Source organism: Cebidichthys violaceus, unplaced genomic scaffold (assembly GCF_023349555.1).
Source record: "Cebidichthys violaceus isolate CVI_PGR_0920_01 unplaced genomic scaffold, fCebVio1.0.p SCAF_56, whole genome shotgun sequence".
Taxonomy (NCBI): Eukaryota; Metazoa; Chordata; class Actinopteri; order Perciformes; family Stichaeidae; genus Cebidichthys; species Cebidichthys violaceus.
In genome coordinates this window covers 400,139-419,852 of record NW_027176772.1, presented here as the reverse complement: position 1 = coordinate 419,852, position 19,714 = coordinate 400,139, and the positions used below count along the sequence as shown (strand labels likewise).

The following is a 19,714-nucleotide window of genomic DNA, read 5'->3' as shown; positions in this document are numbered from 1 at the left end:
GTGGGACGTCAACAATTTAAAAGAAGCAAACACACAGCAGCGGCGGTCACCTCGTGCATTTGCAGGTTGTTGTTGGGGACCCTCGTCTTGGCGTCCAGGGCATTATGGGAGTTAGCGGTGTAGTTTTTCAAACTGCGACTCTCCTTCAGGTGGGCCTGGAGCTTCTCTCTGCGCCTCCTGAAGAGAAAGAACAACAGAAAAAGGATGATGCCGGAGGTGGAATTTTGACCTTTGACCATTGTCAGCCCAAGTACTGCGCATCATCTGCTGGTTTCTATCCCCAACCAGTCAGTGTATGATGTCGCTGATTATTGAATCATTAAGTGGTGATTGTGGCTTTAAGTATAAGGATGAAACACCTACTGGTGCAATCACACCGGGACAAAGTACCTGCATCAGTTGCATTCAGTTTAGAGTCCGTCACGAGTGTCATCGTTATGTTCTGGACTCATCGTTCCCACCAAATCCCACCCACCAGTTCTAACTTACAACTTTAATGTACTCTCCTCCAATCATTCGTCCACAGCTGGCCAATCAGGACGCGGCAAACCGAACTTACCTCACTGTATATAAGGCAACAAACACCAGAGCCTTTATCCTTTTTTCTATTCAGCAAACGGCGATTTATCTCCACGGATGGAGTTGCCGCTTCAAGCACCTCTGCCAGTGACCGGCTGAAGATGGGTTTTCGCTGGAAGCTGGCTACTCAACTCCAACTCCTGTCTCGCATCTCAAGCTGCTAATCGGACCGTAAACGTTGGAGCTGCTCATTGTTTACAGTCCCGCTACGGTAAAAAAGGAAAGCCTTGGCCCCAAGATCTGTCGTCAGAGCGATAGATTGGAACGGAACCCCGAACATCAGTTTGATCTCACCTCGAGGAACAGTGAACATGTCAGGCTGTCTATCGTCTCCATAACTCATCAGCTGCGGTCTCCTCTCTTAATTGATCATTTTAAAGTCCTCTTTTCCCAGAGTCAGCTGGCTCCAATCGGGGCTCTGAGGGTTTTCCAGAAACCTCAAACACAACAGCAGTGAAAAAATAAATAGCAAGCATAAAAGGTTAAAGTACAGAATAAAGCATTTTACTTTTGTTTTTAATCGTCTACTCCATTACATGCATGGGCCATTATCCCTACTTTGCTCTCTAAATGTCCAAAGTATCCTGTGTCATTCTGATGAAGTACACGGCAGAAACTCTGCAGAATCTTTCAGACTCATCCACCGACACACTTTTTAAAAATGAGTCAGAGGCCAAGGAGAATTGCATTCCTCCAGTCTCACGCCCTTGGGGACTGGAGGAGAAGAAGAAAGTGAGCTATTGACCAAACAAAGCAGCTTTCTCTCTCTCTCTCTCTCTCTCTCTCTCTCTCTCTCTAGCGCTCCTTCTTTTCCTCCCAAAGCAGTGATACAAAAAAAAAAAATCCCAGCATATATTGACTCCATTTTATGAATTCTGTGAAGATGTTTTGAAGTCTCTTCATTCCTCAAATGTGTCGTGAATCTGGTGGAGGATGCTTCGTAGCGCTTGCGAAGACGCCGACGGACTTGAAGTCCCTGACTGGACGGGTGATTAGTTTGACCCCGGTGGTGCATGGAGGCAGACCTCACTCATGAGTCCCGACTCCTCCCGGTCATCTTGAAGAAACTGTGATCAGCGGACGTTCCGTGCAGTGAGCTCAACTTTCTACGAAGGAGACTGTAGCTCTCACCAGCTCACGCTCTTATGAGTTGTGCTGAGCTGTTGCTTACCTCTAACTATTCCTTTCCCGTAATTGATTTTGCCATAATCACGGCATTCCCTTCGCCACACTGCATGTGATGGACGAGTTATTTGTAAATTTGGATTTTGCTGAATCCTTAAATCCTTGAGGTTCTTGTCAGAAAACACACAGAAACGGTGTTAACACGGTTCAAGTCTGGTGGCGTAGGCCCCGGTGCACGCCGCTCACTAGGAAGCGCCACCCGGGACACCCGAGGAATCTAATTCAGGGAGCTTTGCCGCCTTCTCTTCCCGGTCTTGTCCCGCCCACCGTAGGCCAGCAGACGCTTTACACGGCCGAAGTCGCGATCACGTCACGGCGTTAACTGGAGGCTCATCACAGCCTGAAGGTACGAAAACGTTCCCTCGTCTCTCCGCCAGCCTGGAGTCAATAATCAGACTTTAAGAACGTACTGTTCAGAACCCCAGTCAGTGGCACAGGCTCACATAAACTATCAGCCCGCTCCACACTTGAAGAGTACAAGATGGCAGAGGCGCTTTGACCTTTGAGTTTCAGCAGTTTGGTCCAATTTTCTGTATTTTGACCTTCTTTTTTTTTTTTCAATATAACTTTAAATTCAGATTGGTTGGAGGTGAACTATTGACCCCCAGTTATTTGGAATGTGGCCAGGCATTACACATTACAGATCAACTGCTACAGCATGGTCTGCCTCCGTGTGAGAGGACCTCCTGGCTTTACCTCGATTCAGGTCACTCAGATTTGCATCAACACTTTCCTCCCGATCCGTACGCACCTTCTCCATCGAAACCCATTCCTGACTCAATTACGGATTCGCTGTCGGTGCCTGTCCATCACGCCTTTTATCCGATTATCTTGTTGTCGGGCTGCTCACTCACTCACATCATCACATTACAGAGGGAAGCCTATGGAATTACAGCGCCGTCTATCACGGCACCCGGTCCGCACAACCTGAATGACGGACCAGCTACGCACCGGATGTTTGACCCGTCCTGGTGAGAAAATAGCTATGCAAAGTTCCTGCAGCCATTCATATGCCAATTAATGTGCGCACACAGGGCATGCACTGCAAAAAATATGCTAATAGAGAGAGAGAGAGAGAGGGAAGGACAGACAGGAGAGAGAAGGAGAGCAGGAGAGCCACATGAGATGACCTTTGGGTTATAATAGGCTATGAATATGTGTGTGCGCATAATGAGATTTACAAATTGTTGCAAATACCCGGTCTGGGACTTCGCTCGAGATTGTTTGATGCCTCAACATGTTCCATCGTCCTTCACTAAATTAACAAAAATGTCTCCTTGGGCATTTTCCGTCTGCCCACACCCAACCGGGCTTATTACCAAACACGTTAACGTTTAACGCTTACTTTAGGACTTTATGGCAGATTTCGACCACAAATGTTGTCGTCTAAGCGAGTTTTAAAAGTTTGAAAATCGTCGGAGCAACTTTCAGTTTACGGTGAAATGAAAGGAAAAACTGGCGGTTTCGCATGAAATGAGAAGTCGCTGCGACTAATGCGCCTGCCAACGTCTTCGTGACAAAATCCCATCTGGTTTGAGGTTTGTGCGTGATTACATCTAAGAGTTGGGTGAGAACGTACGAGTGACAGTGAGTGAACCTGATGTGTCAAAGTTCATATCAACTCGTGTTTCCCAGTAGGGTAAAACAACTGAATATATGTTTAAAACCGATGTGATTGTCTGATTACTCTTTTTTGCAATTTCACCACATCCTCCTCTGCACTTAGACTGCATGAATCTGGAACTAGGTCTTGAAGAATAGTGACAACATATCCACACATGAGCAGGTAAAGACAGTGTATCTGTGTGTGTGTGTGTGTGTGTGTGTGTGTGTGTGCGTGTGTTGCCGTGTGCTCATCCTCTCACTTGTTGCGGCAGTAGAGGGCCATGCACAGGGTTCCCAGGAGGCTGATTGCCATAGCGATGGATGTGATTGACAGCACCTGTCTCTTGTACACCTCTTTGCTCTCTGCGGGGACACAAAAGACAGAGGAAGGCATCGCATCAATGTTTGAAACAACACGATAAAGTCATAGATCACGTTCATATCTGTCAGCATCCGCATTAGCGTGTGAGAGAGACGAAGAGGAAGAGGATGACAGGAAGGAAGAAACATCTGCGTGAGCGTGCATAAGTGCGCGCGCATCATATCTGTCGAGAGACCGCAGTCGACAGTTTAATACTAAATTAATTTAATGCAGAAATTTCAGCGTAACACAGCGCTAAACACGTGTTTTGAGACTTGTACTTGCCCACTTTTAATTCCTAACATCGTTGTTTACGGCACCCAAACAGCCATTTCACATCATCAAACAGTCAGTCAGTTGCGGGGCAACAACTCTCCGGGGCTTCTTCTTCCCCTGTATCTGCCTCCAGATTGTGTTCTGTATCGGCGTAATTACCTTTGTGATAAATAAACCAAATTGAAATAAAATAACAACTCAGAACCCATTTTTTACGACACACAAACACCTATTTCCAATTCTCCAGTAAACACCTGCGATTCTTAGTTACCGCACATCCTCCCGGCCTCATGTTTTTTGTTTTTTTTTGTATCAGCTTCACAACATCGAGTAATAGTCCAATAGACGCCGGTCGGCTTTTTTTTTTTTTTTTAAAATGGACGCCACGTGTAATGGAGCTTGAATACATGGAGACAAGGAGAGTTATGGCGCGGACGGACGCCATTAGCGCAGAAAAATGAAAGCTGTCTTGTTTGCTACGAACAAGTAAATCATAGTCGCCTTCGGATGCATTAATAGGCGATCAATCAAGTTTTATTCAGCGAGGCTCAGACCTTGGAGGAGCGCGAGGATGACATAAGGTGTTGGGGGGTTCTTTCTTTTTTTTTACATTGAGGTGATTGAGACAAATATTTACTGCGGATGGGTTTGAATGGCCACTTCAGAAGGAAAAAAAAGTTCTTTACAGCCGCCTCCTCGCTGCGTAAGCTCAGGAAATCACCGCCGGGAGAAACGCAACCGTCTGAGCTACGGGGGGGCGGGGCTACACGGCTGCAGCCGCTGCGTCTTGCTCAAGGGCATCCTGCCTGACAGCAGCAAGGCGAGGCAGAGCGCCACTAATTCACGAGCGCGTCCAAGATTTGTTTCAAGTCCGGCTGGTAGAATTCGAACCGGGGGAATCCCTCGGCACCAGCTCACCGCCGCATTCCTGTGAGCTACTGATGCCCACACAGATATTGCATATAACCAATCATACATGCGGGATGTCATTCATAATCCCCCGCCGAAATAACCGGTGTCACAGAGTCTTTTAGTGTGTTGTCAGTGCATCTTTCTTCCTCTCCTCCGTGGCCCTATTTTCTCTCTCCCTCCATCCATGTATAAGTTATGTTCGGGGGGGCCCGGCGTTGTTTTGATGCCGCTAATCAGCCTGAGTCATCGCTTTGGCTTATTGGCTATAATTATATCATTAGAGGGAGCCGGGGGCCGTCCTGTGGGGGCACGGTGACGTCGGTAGCAGGGAAGGCAGAGAGACGGACGGACGAGGAAACACACACAAGAGAAGTGAGGAGGGAGGAGATGTGGATGTTTTCCCTCCTGATGCAGATTTTTTTTGTATGAATTCAAATTCTTTTTCACTGAGCCTTTTAAAGAGTACGGCCAGCGATTTTAATATTGTACTCTGATAAAAAAAAGAAAGGTAAAAAACATGGCAGCAGAAGATACAGAGACGTCGTAACTTTCTTTTAAAAAATCATGTCATTAGAGCGCTCCACGCCTGATGAATTCCTGTGTCGTATAACCCACCGGGGTTAATTCCTCAGACTTAGAGAGCTCCCTCCAGAGCGGCACCAACCCCAAAATATGAGTTCTTTTCTGAGCTTATAGAGCGATCTTCACTTTCATCAGCATCTCTCAGTGTTCATCAGCAGACCAGAGATTAGATTCTATTTGAGTTAAGATTGTTTCAACAGTTTCTTACAGGAAACTATCTGCAATCATCACAAATCACAGGAAGCGCGGTCATGGGAAGGCCATAGGTTGACGGCAACCTTTATTTTGAAAGGACAACAATGTATGTTTTCTTATTCCTAAGGTAAAGTCAAATCAATGCAAGAACAAGCACACATACAGCGTCAGTGAGTGACCAGCAATTATGAAGCATAATGATCCCATAAATTATAAAGGGATATTTATGAGTGCTTATAATTACACGGTGCTTCAAGCTGCATTATAATGCATTAGAAGTACGTTTATGATGCATTATAATTTGGGATGACTTCATCTTGGTACCGTCTGCAAAGCTGATCTTGAATGTGCAGACACACACACACACACACACACACACACACACACACACACACACACACACGTGAGCTCGCATGCACACAACAGGAAAATAAGTCTAGAGTTGAAAAGTTGAGTTTGTCACCTATGGGGTCAGCCTTTCATGTTGTATGCATGCAGGCAATCATAAACATGTTCGCCGAGGTCAAGCAGCGCTTCAGCCTCCCTCCCCCGCCGTATGCACAAACACACTCTGCAGACGTGAATAAATCATACGGCCGGAGAGAGGCGGAAGCATGTTCGCGTTCCATCTGTGGAGACGTGAGGTCACGTCTCCTCTCTATCTCCACTTCAAACCTCCCGGTTCTGGCCCCGCGGGTCGCTTATTTACAGCGACGTGACCGAGCAATGAGATTAATATTTTACACTAAAGGTGGCAGCAGCAGCAGCAGCAGCGGCAGCAGCAGCAGCAGCGTTCTGGAAGTGTTGCTGTGACCTTTTTGTACATATTTGTGATCCTATACATTCACAATGTGTCTCCAGCTGCCATGTTTCCACACAGGTGAGCTGAGTGATGGAGCAGGTGGGGAAGCAGACGAGCCTCGCTAATAAAGATCGAAGCGTTTATTGATATTAATGACTATAGAATACCCAGACATGGAAATAGTTCTGATGCGACACAATATGTCTAATCCGTGTATCGCTGACAAGCAAAATAAAGGCTCCAGTCGTCCGTCTGTCACACTGCGTTAAAGGGTCGGTTCAACCAAGTCTCAAGAAGAAGAAAAAAATCATCTTGCAGACATTTCTGGGTTTTATTTGCTCGGCTTTTCAAACATCTGTGTCTGCTGGATTTCTGCCGCCACAGCTTAACAACTACGGACCACTCTGGTTTCGTAATTCTTAGGAACTCCTGTCAAACTTTCTGCATGTCTGGATACCATTAAAATAGTTACGTTGTAATCACTATAGATACATGAATCATCACCTGTATGCAGGGTTTTTTGTTTTTTTTAAACCACAGGAAAACCCGCTAAAATAGGCGATTTAATTAATTGATTAATTGATTTCTGTCTGTTTGTTTCCTTTTTCCCCGGTGCGTCACGTTTGACGTCGCGGATGCGCCGGCTGGCACCAGAAGCAGGATAAACACTGAAGCAGTTAATTATTTATTTTAGTTTCATTTTCTTCCAAAGCAGAGTCAGTGATCGTTAGAGCGGTAGAAAGACGAACGGAGTGTGTATTCCATGGCATTGCACGGTTAAAGTTACTGTCGTCTGACTCCAGTCTGGTGGCTTTCTATCAGCTGTGTGTTTTTGTACGTTACGAAATTATGATAATTGTCCAAATCCCAGTTTATTTTATTTACTATAAATGAACTTTGTGTGTCCCCATCGCACCGGGAAAAGAGGCAAAAATTAGCGCGTCCACCTGGGTGTCACGTCTCCATCAGAGAATGAGTGCCGATCAAAAGCGTTCCCACTCGAGACAAAAGCCACATGTTAGTGGGGTTTTTTTGTACAGATAAATAGATGCTGACAGCGCAGACACACACACACACACACACACACACACACACACACACACATGGATGTACACAGAGAAGACTAAAGTCTGGCGCCTGGCTGATGTGGCATGTTGCCTCTGAGCCCTGGTGGGAGGGCTTAAGTCTGCATGGTGGGCTTCATGACACCAACCCAAACAGAGCACGCCAACAATGCACTTGGCAGCGCTGCAGCCCGTCTTTCTCCATCATTTGTATTAGACTTTGTGATTTTGACCCTGAAAATTGAGGCTCCCACTCTGACGTCGTTCCGTTAAGCTTCGACACGCATCGACAAAATAAAAAGAAACGATTTTGGATCCTCCCGTCGGAGCGCCATTAGGATCTGCCGCGTCTTTCCCGTTGTTAGCGGCGCCGCGTTTGCGAGTCATTCCAGGATTTGTATCTAATGTTTTGGACATATGGACGAGTCAGACCGCTTGGCAGGCTCTGACACGGAAATGTCTGTCGCAGATATTAGGTTACGGTTTATTAAATTGTGTTGCATTTGTACAATTATGAATTAAACTCTGGCCTCTAGTTTGAGGGCAGTAAAATGTAATGTTTAGTGGCAGCGCGTTGGAATCGGTTCAAGGTTGACACGGTGGCAGACGTTGGATGAGCGATGGCAGAGGACTGGATGCTGGATCCCAGAGGCGCACACACACACACACACACACACACACACATATATATACGCTGCTGATGGATAGAGCCGTGATCGCCGATGTGATCTCAGATCAATGAGGTTTCAGGTTCTGTTAAAATGTGCTGCCTCCAGACGGATCAAATAGCATCAAGCTCACCGCTGCATGCACATCAAATCTGCAGAAAAACACGATGGCTATAATAAAGCTCACGTGTGGAATTGATCAAATTAGTAACCTGTAGCCTTTGCACACCTCCCTGACTGTGGTTTGGGTTCACGCATGACTTCTTAGAGGAAGTAACTCTTTACTTTTCATGCGTTTTCCTACGGAAGTCCCTCCACGCGTGTCAAATACATACAGTATTTTCAAAATAAATGTCTGTCTGCACAGGTTTAGGCAACAAATCTACCTGGTTCAGATTTGGTGTTTTGGTGAAAGTAACTACACAGAATCAGGTTGTTGAAGTAAAGAAGTTACGTGACGAATCAATGTTGACTTCTCTCACAGTTAACGGTCTCCTGGGTGAAGGATTGGTTTTTTGTTTTGTCCTATCCGTTCGCCCCGGAGGTTGTTTTTTTTTTTTTTTGCGGTCTTTACACTTCCTAGTTCAATATTCCTGGATTGATTTTGTGGGATGTCTACAAATCACAGCGTCACAGTCATGCCTTTATCTACAGGGACACAGAGAGTTTACGGTCGTGATGATTCACAGTCGCATAATGCAAGAACTGCTTTCTTATTTCGGATTATTTGTCGAACAATATTCAGAATTCCTCGGTGTCTGTATAGTATATCGGTGCCAAGAGCAGCCGGGATCGACAGGGATGGATGAAAGAGGAGGATGACATGAGAGGAGAAAGGAGAAAGGAGAGGAGAGGAGGGATCAGAGGACGCAGACGGAGAGGATTCTCCAGCGATCAGACTCTGCAGACTGCTGACGGTGGGTAAAACCTGTATTTATGCAGATCTGCCGTGCTACAGTAAGCATGCTCTCTTGTCTGGTCACGGTCCTTTCCTTTATTCACCCATTACCATGCTGAATCTATCTAAGTGTCTGGGGCTTTTTGTTTTTGATGCTTCATTTATCTTCTTCTTTGGTATTCTCTCTCTTCCACCTGTAGCAGGTCCACTGCTGCTGCTGCCTGGCCTCCTTATAGGGTTCCTGGTCCTCTGAGGTGAACCAGAGCTGTTTGGTGGTTTAGGCTGAAACACAAGCGCTATCTGTCAAGGTCACTGGACTGTGCAAACCACCTCACAAAAGGTCTCTGGACCCGGACACGTGACTCTACCTCATTCACCTGTTGCTCTACACGTGTGCGCAGAAGGACTGCATTTTATGTTTCTGGCAGCAGCCGTAGTTGGAGAAGAACAAAGCTGCACCTCCAGGAATTCAAAACTCATTCACAGAAAAAAAAAAAAAACGAAACAAGAAAGAAGTTGAAGACACCGGAGTGATTTCTGTCTTCCCTTCCCGTTACTCATCTCCTCTCTCTCTTCTTTGACTTTGAGCAGAACGAATGTTTTGCAGTCACGATGTGTTTCAGTCGCTAAGTTGTCAAAGTCGTTCTCGCTCCCAACTCGTCGGATGCGGATGCTGGTCTGACACCGACGCACCGCTCAGCTTATTGTACCATATCTCTGTTACAAAACGTACGTACAAAACTTAACGCCACATACGAAAGCAACGTTACAAACACACCTAATTTAACCCGAACCCATGACCTTTACCTGAAGCTAACCAAGTAAACCTACAGAACTAATTAAACCTACATCGGAGGTTTATTTTGAAAAGCGTGTAATGAGCGAAAACTGTCCAAAACAACCAAGAAGGTTATCTGCCACATCGTAGCATCGTATCACTGCTGTCCAAAGTGTATATATACATATATATATATATATATATATATATATATATATATTTATGTATATATATATATGTGTCTTAGTTGTCCACAGACTGTGGCTCCATTCATCTTTGCTCTCGTTTTGGTAAACTGCCTCCAGAGACGCACCTTCCACCCTCCGGGTAGAAATTGAAAATCAACACAACTTAAAATCCTTTCCCCCAAAAAAGAAAAGGAAAAGCGGTCTGTACTTTGTTCTAACATTGATTTTACAGCCAGGTGGAACATCTGGCAGTCAGAGCTCAGTGATCTCTGATGGAAAGGAAATATTGATGGCCACATGACTGACTGACTAGATACAGTAAAACGCCAAGCTACATAAAAGATGTATGAAGAGGAAGGCGGGATCTAAGACCTCGCGAACAGAAGCTGTGTTTTATTAAGCCGTGTGTGGGTGACGGCCTGGGTGGAGGGATCTCAACCTTCAGACGCGTTTCTAATTTTAGCCTCACAAACCGACTCTGTGGGAGTCTCTATAAATCATGCAGAGGGCTACGGGGAGTCTGTGGAGAAGAACTCCCGTGGGATTAGACTGAGCATGTTGTTTAAAAGACAATATCAAAATAGTTTGTGCGCATACAGCATGTGTCGGCGTCTCAGTATCAGCTGCGCTGTACAGTCTTTTACAATGCAACGCACCTGCTCTGCCATTAAGTCCGCTTCTCTGACGCTGAGAGTGTAAATCGATGTTTCCTCATGCGACCTCTGCGACCTCATTCCGACCCGATAAACTACAAAATCCTGGGTCTTCTTTCATAACCAGTTCAACCAGAGGTCTGATTTAAATAAAGCTGATTTGAGTTTATATTTTAAAGGATAATTCCACCTCATTACAACGTGGGTCTTGTTTCTTCAGTTCATCATCTGTGAACACGGCGACGCTGCAATAAGGAAGTGTGACAGTAAGAAACAGGAGCAGTCAGACGATCAGACGGAGGCTGAGCCAGACTAACTGAAGGTAGAAGAGGACATCGTCCGCATATACTGTCAGCGCTGTACGGAGTAAACTGTGAAGGAAAACTAGAGTATGATGGATGGAAGTTAAACCGGGAAGTCTTGAACACTGTTGTTTGTTTCTGCACCATCTGACTTTAATGTTATTAGTTCTACCGATAAAAATGACCAAAAACTATAAAAAAAATAAATAAATAAATGAATCAAGTACGGAATTATCCTTTAAAAGCTCAGTTAACAAAACAAATGGAGCGCTACATTGGTTTAGGCAGAACACTGATGTTGTGCCGCATTAGCAGTAACAACAGCTTTATTGGCGATTAACCACAAGTTGCTGATTTATCAGCTGATTGGCTACCATCTGACTAATCTACGGCGGACTTTATTTCTGCCTACTGATGTGTTTATTAAAGGAGGATTTGTTCTCCCGGCAGAGTCCTTCTTGTTCCCGGCTCTTGATTTTTAAAATTTTTTTTTAGGGCACAAGCAGAGCTTAATCTTCCCCGAGCTGTGTAACCATTTACTATAAACCCATCAGATCCTTGACATTAGCGTCTGACTAAAATAATGTAAATCTGTGGGAGACCAGGGTCCTCCTCCCAAATAACGACACTGGCATCAGTTGCTACAAACGGAAATGATCCAACATTTAAAAAAACCTGCATGTTTGTCTTTATCCTTCACTTTCTCTCTTTTTTCCAAGTAACCCACTTTCTACAGAATGCATTAATTGTGTCACATACCGCTTCAGTGGATTGCGATGTAAGCCTTACAAGCAACAACAGACGCTGAGGAGCCAGGGTCGAGTGTGGGCGGAGCTTATATATATATATATATATATATATATCTGTGCGCATGCTTAACAACAATGCCGGGGAAGACATTGGCTGGACTGGAGACGATAGCTAAGAAGATGTGGCAGCATGAACAATGTTGCAGAGGTATAAAACCTCTCACTGCATATAAATGGCAACCCCCCCCCCCCCCCCCCGCCCTGCGAGATAGCTCTAGTGGAAAAGATCATCTGTCACTGCCAAGTTTGCATAGTCTCAGCAAGTTTCCTGAAAAAAAAAAAAGAAGCCCCTATTGTTTGTTTAGAAGCGCGTCACTGCTTGGTCCTGTGAGTTTTTTTTTACTTTGAGAATGTAGAAGCAGTGACGTCAAACCAGCGGGAGTCCGTTTCCACAGATCATCCAAACCGTCCGCGTGGAAAGGGGCCCAAATTCTACCGAGGGGGCCTCTAGTTAACAACGAGCCTTCCGTGTCGTTAACCAGCTCTCCTCGGCTGCGACGCCCCCCCCCCCCCCCCCCCCCCCCACACACACACACACACACACACACACACACACACACACACACACACACACACACACAGAGAGCCTGCAGGAGAAGGAGCTTTGGCAGCGACGAGGAGCGCCCTCCCTTTCGCAGGCGCGTGTGCACGGGAAGCGCACAACGCACAGTCACTGGAAGAATCTCGCAAAAAAACTTCAGAAAAAAACACACTTTTTGAACGCGTGCCACGCACGTGCACGCACGCACACGCACGCGCACTAATGAGGTGTGCGATCGGCAAAAAAGAGCCAACACCATAAAAAAAAAAAACCTGCCTCCACTGTACCCCCCCCCCCCCCCCCCCCCCCCCACCCCGCCTCTCTGTTCTCTCTGTTTCCAAGGAGACTGCAGCACATTGGAATTCTGGAGGGACACTTCACAAGCAATTGTGAGGGAAAGAAAGTGAAGGAGAGCGATAGAGAGAGAGAGAGAGAGAGAGAGAGAGAGAGAGAGAGAGAGAGAGAGAGAGAGAGAGAGAGAGAGAGAGAAAGAGAAAGCATTAAGACAGCCACGGTGCAGACAATAATGATATGTAATTACATATGTGTATGCAGAGGGATGAAGACAGTAAGTAACAGTTAAACGACTGCAGAGCATGAGGTTGTGCATGTGCATACAGACGCTGTTTGTTTCCACGTCTGATGACATAATGATGCCGTACGCGATGAGGCACGTCGTGCATGTTACTGTATGTAAGCAATCAGGCGGCGCAGTGTTGATCCGATATGAAGCCCTGTGATGTTTACAGTCGTGACTCATGCAGATGCGAGACAAGAAAAGCTTCCTTACCCATAAACTCGATGCCCAAGTGATCTGTTGTTTCAAACGGGGAGGTGGAAGGGGAGAGAGAGAGAGAGGGAGGGAGGGGGGGAGGGAGAGAGAGAGAGAGAAAATCAAGTTATTATTAAGAATAGTGTGCGTTAGCATTGTGTCACAGCGGAGAACCAGATCATCGCTGGCTTGTTGTTCTTTCATGTAAGCTGCTGTATCGGTATTTTATCCGCTGTCGCATGGAGTCAGGAGGCACATGCTGGTAATGTTACAAGAAATGACACATATACACACACACACACACACACACACACACACAGACACACACACACACACACACACAGACACACAGACACAGACACACGCTTGATCCACTGTATTTGTGAGGACCCTGAGGAATAATATTGCATTCCCTACCTACACTATACTTCTCTTTCAGAAATGAAGGAGATGTTTCACAACAGAGATTTCAAATAGTCATGCACAAATCAAGTCTGATGACATTTTGGGGGTGTGTTTGCTCATGTCGCTCGGTCGCTGTCAGATCAAAAACACACCCACACTGTCCTGTTGAATCGCAGCTGATCATTTGAAGCGATAACCTCTTAATATATAAAACCGAAAAGTGTTAAATGTGAAGTGTTAAATGTTCGAGAGGAATGGGGAAGTATCAAAATCCTTTTATTTCAATGTCAAAACCCGGGGCCTACGTTACCCACAATGCAACGTGGCTTCATGTTTCGCTACAGTAGTCCACTCTAGAAGCCTCAAACCACAAGGTGGTCCTCGCAAAGATAGAAGTACAGCATAAGAGTACACACACAGCCTGAGCGCTGAAGTTTGTCGTCACTAAAAATCTGCGTTTGGCTTTAATAAGAGGAGGAAGAAAGAAAGAAACAATTTCATTTAAACGCAGCTTTGAAGCGCTGCAGTTTTAAAACATAATCATCGCTGTAGGGACTTGGATCCCCTTTGGTCCCACCCAAAGGACTAGAAATATAACTCTCACTGACTGTAAGAAAATAATCTAGAGGAAGTGCTGATGTCAGCGGTTGTCACCGCTGGCTTTTACAGCACTGACAGTGACTTTATCTCCTGAGTGGCCCCTGCCCTACATCTTAGAGTGGGTGAGCTGGTCTTTCTAATGCGAAAAGCTCCGTCCAATCTGCCCCCAATCTTATCTGGCAATGTTAGCCTGGATGTAAGCGGATCATTTTTCACTTCTCCAATGACCCAGAGACCTCTCTCTCTCTCTCTCTCTCTCTCTCTCTCTCTCTCTCTCTCTCTCTCTCTCTCTCTCTCTCTCTCTGTCTCTCTCTCTCTCCACTGCCTTCTTGATTCCTCCCTTCAAACACACCTGTGATGTGGGGACAGGAGCAGATGAGCGAGATTAACGCGACTCTCGCGTCAAAGCAAAAAAAAAATCTAAATTCAGGTTTTTACAAATATTTGTCAACCGCTTGACGGTTGACAGAGGAAACCGCTCGGATTGGTTTTTGAATCATAACGTTCTTCTAAAAAAAATTAAATAAATCCAACATTGCACAAAGCAAACCGATGAAACCAAGAGCGAATAGCATTTCAGGGAAGACTAAAAACTACCAAAATAATAAAAATCTGAGTAAAGACAACGTAGATATGTTCATAAAATAGCAGAATAAAGTGCAGCATAAAGCAGGAAAGCTTTGTTTTAGTCCAAAAACTTTAACTTTAATACGTGATTGTTAGTTTACCTAAAACTAAGTGATTGTGTTGCCTCAACGTAACTTCCTGCGGAGACACTAGTTTATTTTGAAAAGACACTATGCATGTAACGTGTGTCACAACGACCAGAACTGACCACTGACCGAGCATCTGTATTTGACGAGCTGGCAGTGAGATTGCGTCGTTTTCCCCTCGAACTACTCTATTCGATTTTTCGGTTAGCAGCTCCAGCTCCAGCTGCTAACCGAATTCAGCCGGTGCAAACCCCCAGCGGCGGTGTGACCTGTGTGACGGCAGCAACAGAGACTCTGTCTCCGGTCTCTTGTCCCTGGTTGAATTCAAGCTAACTGAAAGTCTCGCTCTCGTCCCTCCAGTCAAGTAGTTCACCAGCACTGGGAGGACAAGATTAAAATAGGACTTTCTCCTTTCTACCACTTTGGATTTAATCCAATAAGCACGCTGTCATACACAGACCCGGTACCTTCAACGCCACCGACACAACCTCAGGGCAGCTTCACTGCTTCCTGGTGTTACAGGCAAGACGAGGCGGACCTGAATTACTAAAGCAACACTTTAAAACATTAGACGTAGTTTGCCTCTTGTTTCGTTATTGAATTTGTCCAGACGTGTGCCTGTTTGCAGGAACTAGGAGTTTCCTTTCCAAAGTACCATCCTTTGTCTTCATTCGCTGTGTAGTTATGTTTATAATAACAACGACACGAGTGCGTGTTTATGCGTCGCCTCGGTGACCCCCGCCGCCCTCGGCGGAGCCAGAGGAAGACGCCGGTGTTATCTGTCCTGTGAAATTCTGCAGTTTTGCAGCCCTTTGGGTGGAGCTATAAGCGCTGCTATAACTGCGAGGGTTAGAACTCAATTTCCCATGGAGCTCAATGAGTAGAGCCCAGCACTAAAGCTGCCAAGGTTAGGGATTTCATTTTCTGTGTAGCTTGGTGGGTAGAACATATATCAGCACAGGGTACTGTCAGGATATGAGCCTCAGCTCCCATTGGGGCCACCCCATACTCAAGATGTATGCACTCCTGCTACGGTAAACCACTTTAGATGGAAGGAGCCCACCAAGTGTCATATGTTTAATATGCTCTGTGGAAACTGAAGGCCTTTGAATCATTAGCTGGCCGGACAGATACCGCTGGAGATGCCCACATCCGAATCCAAAAGCAGGCTGGAAGCTTTCCAACGTCGGGGAGATACGTTCTCACAGAAAAAGGGTTTAACTGACGAGAGGCGCACAATGAGGGAGCTGGGTTTATGACTCATGAGAGATGAAGTGATAACGTGGAGGTGAAAGGACATCAGCGTTAGCATTTGCCTCTGATAAGCTGCGCTCAGTTCTGAGAGTATGCAAACAATATTTAGGGAGGTTCCCACTGGGCGGTGGTGGAGGAAGCATTGAGACCATTTACTCATGTACAAGTACTGTGTAGGAATACTATAAAAATACTACAATAACAGTAATAAGCCCTGCATTGAAATACCTCAACCCACGGAACTTTATTCTGAAATGCCAGAGGAGAGCTTTAAGTTTCTGAAGATACTAAATGTATCATCTGAATTATTATGGAAATTAGTATAAATGATGCACAAGAAATGGAGAATACTTCCATTTGATGAATTAGTGCAATCACTAAAGCAGTCTAAAAGTCTTGCATTGACATTTTTCACTTTGTGTGAACATCGTGACAAAGTAGCTGCAATCAAGCTGCATGCAGAGAACGTGAGTGACTTCAAACGGGATGGAATCAGAACGTCTTGTGACGTCATCACTGACGTGTGCAGTGCATGTTCGTGGGGGTGTGGCCATTCGGAGCGACCGCCCCCACTGCGGCCCTGAAGCCCCCGCCCCCCACTGCTGCCCCGAAGCCCCCAGAGCACGTTTCCATGGGGAAGTAGATTGGATGAATGTTTGTTGTGGTCAGAAGCATTTACTTGTAGGTAGGAATTTCAAATATTGTAGGAGGTGGAGCTAATTTGATCTACTTTAAATAATGTAGCTCAATTTATGCCTCATAATCTATCAGATCATAGGAAGGCCTTCGCCATACTTATATAGCTAATAAAGATTATGTTTCAAAATGGCTTAATCTGCAGAGTATAATCATGTGTGCAGCGTATTCTAGTCCAGTGCTGTTTGTGGACATTAAAGGACTGTGAAGTCCACTGAAATGTCCCTGAAACCTCCATCCTGCTCATTTGCAATCTTCTTGTCAAATGAATGACGGGCCACACAGGAACTCAGGTGGAGGAACTAAGCAATCCAATGTGGCATTTTACATGAAAAGAGATACCCCATACTGTGTGTGTGTGTGTGTGTGTGTGTGCAGCCTGAAGAGGAGGCAGGTGTGGTTGGCAGGGAGTCCTGTCACCGTATACTTCCCCCTCCCTGTGACCCTCACATGGTGATGGGGATGGGCTGGCTATGTGTGTGTGTGTGTATGTGTGTGTGTGTGTGTGTGTGTGTGTGTTTTCTCCCTGCTGACTTGAGCCTCACAGTTTACCTGGGTCCAGAACTCTGAATCCACCCAGTCCGCCGAGCCGACGATGGAATCGGAGCTGATTCCGTCTAATAGCCGACGAATCGGCTGACCTCCACCGGCTGAGAACGATACTGTGTGTTTTTAAATTTCACCTTGAGTATATAATTATGAAACTACATGCACCGATGATGCGTCACATAACTTAATGTGCTTCTTTTCTTTTATTATCCAGGTGTCAAACCCTTGTTAATGTATTAAAATCCTGACATTCTGTTAATTCTAACCTTGAGGTAACAACATGAACTACACCTACGCACAGAGAGTCTTTCACTGTGTGTGGTCCTCACAAGCCAGCCGGGTGTCTATTCTCCTCCGGTTAGAGGCCGTGGTCGTGGCCTCGCTGCCGTGTTAAAAATAATATTTTCAAATGTGACCGTTTCATTGTATGAACGGCAGAGCGAGACATGAAAGTGAGTGAAAAGAAAGAGGATGACAGCTTGTGAATAGAGAGAGAAAAAAACTCAAAAATGAACCCTTTCAGACTCACTAATCATCTTCTGATGAATGCAAGGCGCCGATGAAAGCGCCGACGCCGTCTGACTGAACCGCAGTCATCAACACGATCGATTGTCTTCTTAATTGACGGATTGAGGCTGGTGTCTCTGGGACGCACCGATACTGCTGCTGATTAATGTCGTATCCGTCGAGAAGGAAAATGTCAGCCTCAATTTGCTGATTGTGTTTCTTTTGGAACGATTAATTACGTGTGGTGTGCTGCAAGGCTTAGTGCTCGCCTCGGGATATTCTGCTAGTCTTTTTTCCATTTATCGTAAAAAAAAACTTCTGGGGACAAAGATCGAGGCTTTGATTCTGGAGCTTCCGGTGTAGCCAGCGGACATCCGGGACAAGTCTTTGGTTTCCGTGTGCTGCTCGATTAAAACAACATACAACCGGATTGTTTCACAGGAAAGCCAGTTTACAAGCTAAGTTCAAACCAATGAAAAGCTAAGTCATCATCAGAGATTGCATTTAGGCCGATGCGTTTCGCCTCTTTTGCTCTCCGCATGGACTGTCTACTTGTACTGTACTCCCTGGGACATTAGTCCACACAGCTCGGGCTACAAACGGACAACATTGCATCTGAAACTTGACACTGTAAATACAGTTGATAACACAGATACAGTTGTTTCCAGCTAAGCTAGTTAGCTTAGCGGGGAATTAATTAATCACGACATTAATCGGCAGCAGTATCGGTACGTCCCAGAGACACCAGCCGCTAAGCTAAGCTAGTTAGCTTAGCGGCACACAGCAAACTTGAATTTCTAGAAAATTGGCGTGTAGAGTGTTCTAAGATGTTAGCTAGTTAGCTTAGCGGCACACTGCAAACTTGAATTTCTAGGAAATTGGCGTGTAGAGTGTTCTAAGATGTTAGCTAGTTAGCTTAGCGGCACACTGCGAACTTGAATTTCTAGGAAATTGGCGTGTAGAATGTTCTAAGATGTTAGCTAGTTAGCTTAACCCCCCCTGAAGACACGCGCGGTGCCTCAGCTGTTTTTTTGTTATTGTTCCGGGTTCAGAGGTCACAACGCCATGTTGTCTGTCACGTGAGCGCAGTCCACCGAAAACAATTATATTTACCACAATTTAAGCTTCTGCATTTTTCCAAACGCACTAGTATTATTCAAACGTATTGTTCGGGCTCTTGAGCCTCGTACCGAACGGTGTAATACGAATATGTGTATTATTACACCTCTAGAAACAAATAACCACAGCTGTGGCGTCATAGTGAGCTTATTAGGACATGGCTCAAGTCTAGTAGGACAGCACAGAAGGCCCAGGTGTAAGATGCACGGTCCGCCACTGCTATTGTATAACACTATAAAATGACTAATACTAAAATGCCATTATCGCAGGTTGCATGGTTAAGTGTTTATGTTACATCTCAACTCGCTCTTTGCGTGCTGCATTAATAAGATGTTTCTGCTGCGTTCGCCTCGTCTAGCACGGGTAATGTTGGCGCCTTTGTGGCCCCGCAAACACTCAACAAGCCTCCTTCTCTGTGACATCCCTCCGTCAGATGAAGAAGAAATGATTCCACAGACGGGCGCGAGGAAGCGATTGCGTCACGTTCAACATCTCTGACTGAGCTGTTGGCTTCGCTCGCCGTGCGTCCAGAACAGAGAGGAAATATATATACCAACGCCCCCGCATGCTATTTCCCAATTAGTGCCCGTAAACTCTTTGGAGAACGGGAAAATGAATTTATATTTTGACAGATGGCGGATCTGAAGGAGCGGAGGGGGGGGGAAGCATTGTCCACCGTTCAGCCTTGATGGAATTCAATA

General features: G+C 45.6%; 1 protein-coding gene across 2 annotated transcripts in view; it reads right to left on the bottom strand.

Moving 5' to 3' along the window:
• LOC137888608 (pro-neuregulin-3, membrane-bound isoform) overlaps nucleotides 1-19,714 on the bottom strand; it is a 210,368-nt gene that overhangs the window by 18,802 nt on the left and 171,852 nt on the right. For both annotated transcript variants that reach the window (XM_068732023.1, XM_068732024.1), the window contains exons 4-6: nucleotides 13,189-13,212; nucleotides 3,630-3,732; nucleotides 51-177 (exon numbers count right to left, since the gene is read on the bottom strand). In XM_068732023.1, the coding sequence (XP_068588124.1) occupies nucleotides 51-177; nucleotides 3,630-3,732; nucleotides 13,189-13,212 (254 nt within the window). The remainder of the gene's footprint in view (nucleotides 1-50; nucleotides 178-3,629; nucleotides 3,733-13,188; nucleotides 13,213-19,714) is intronic.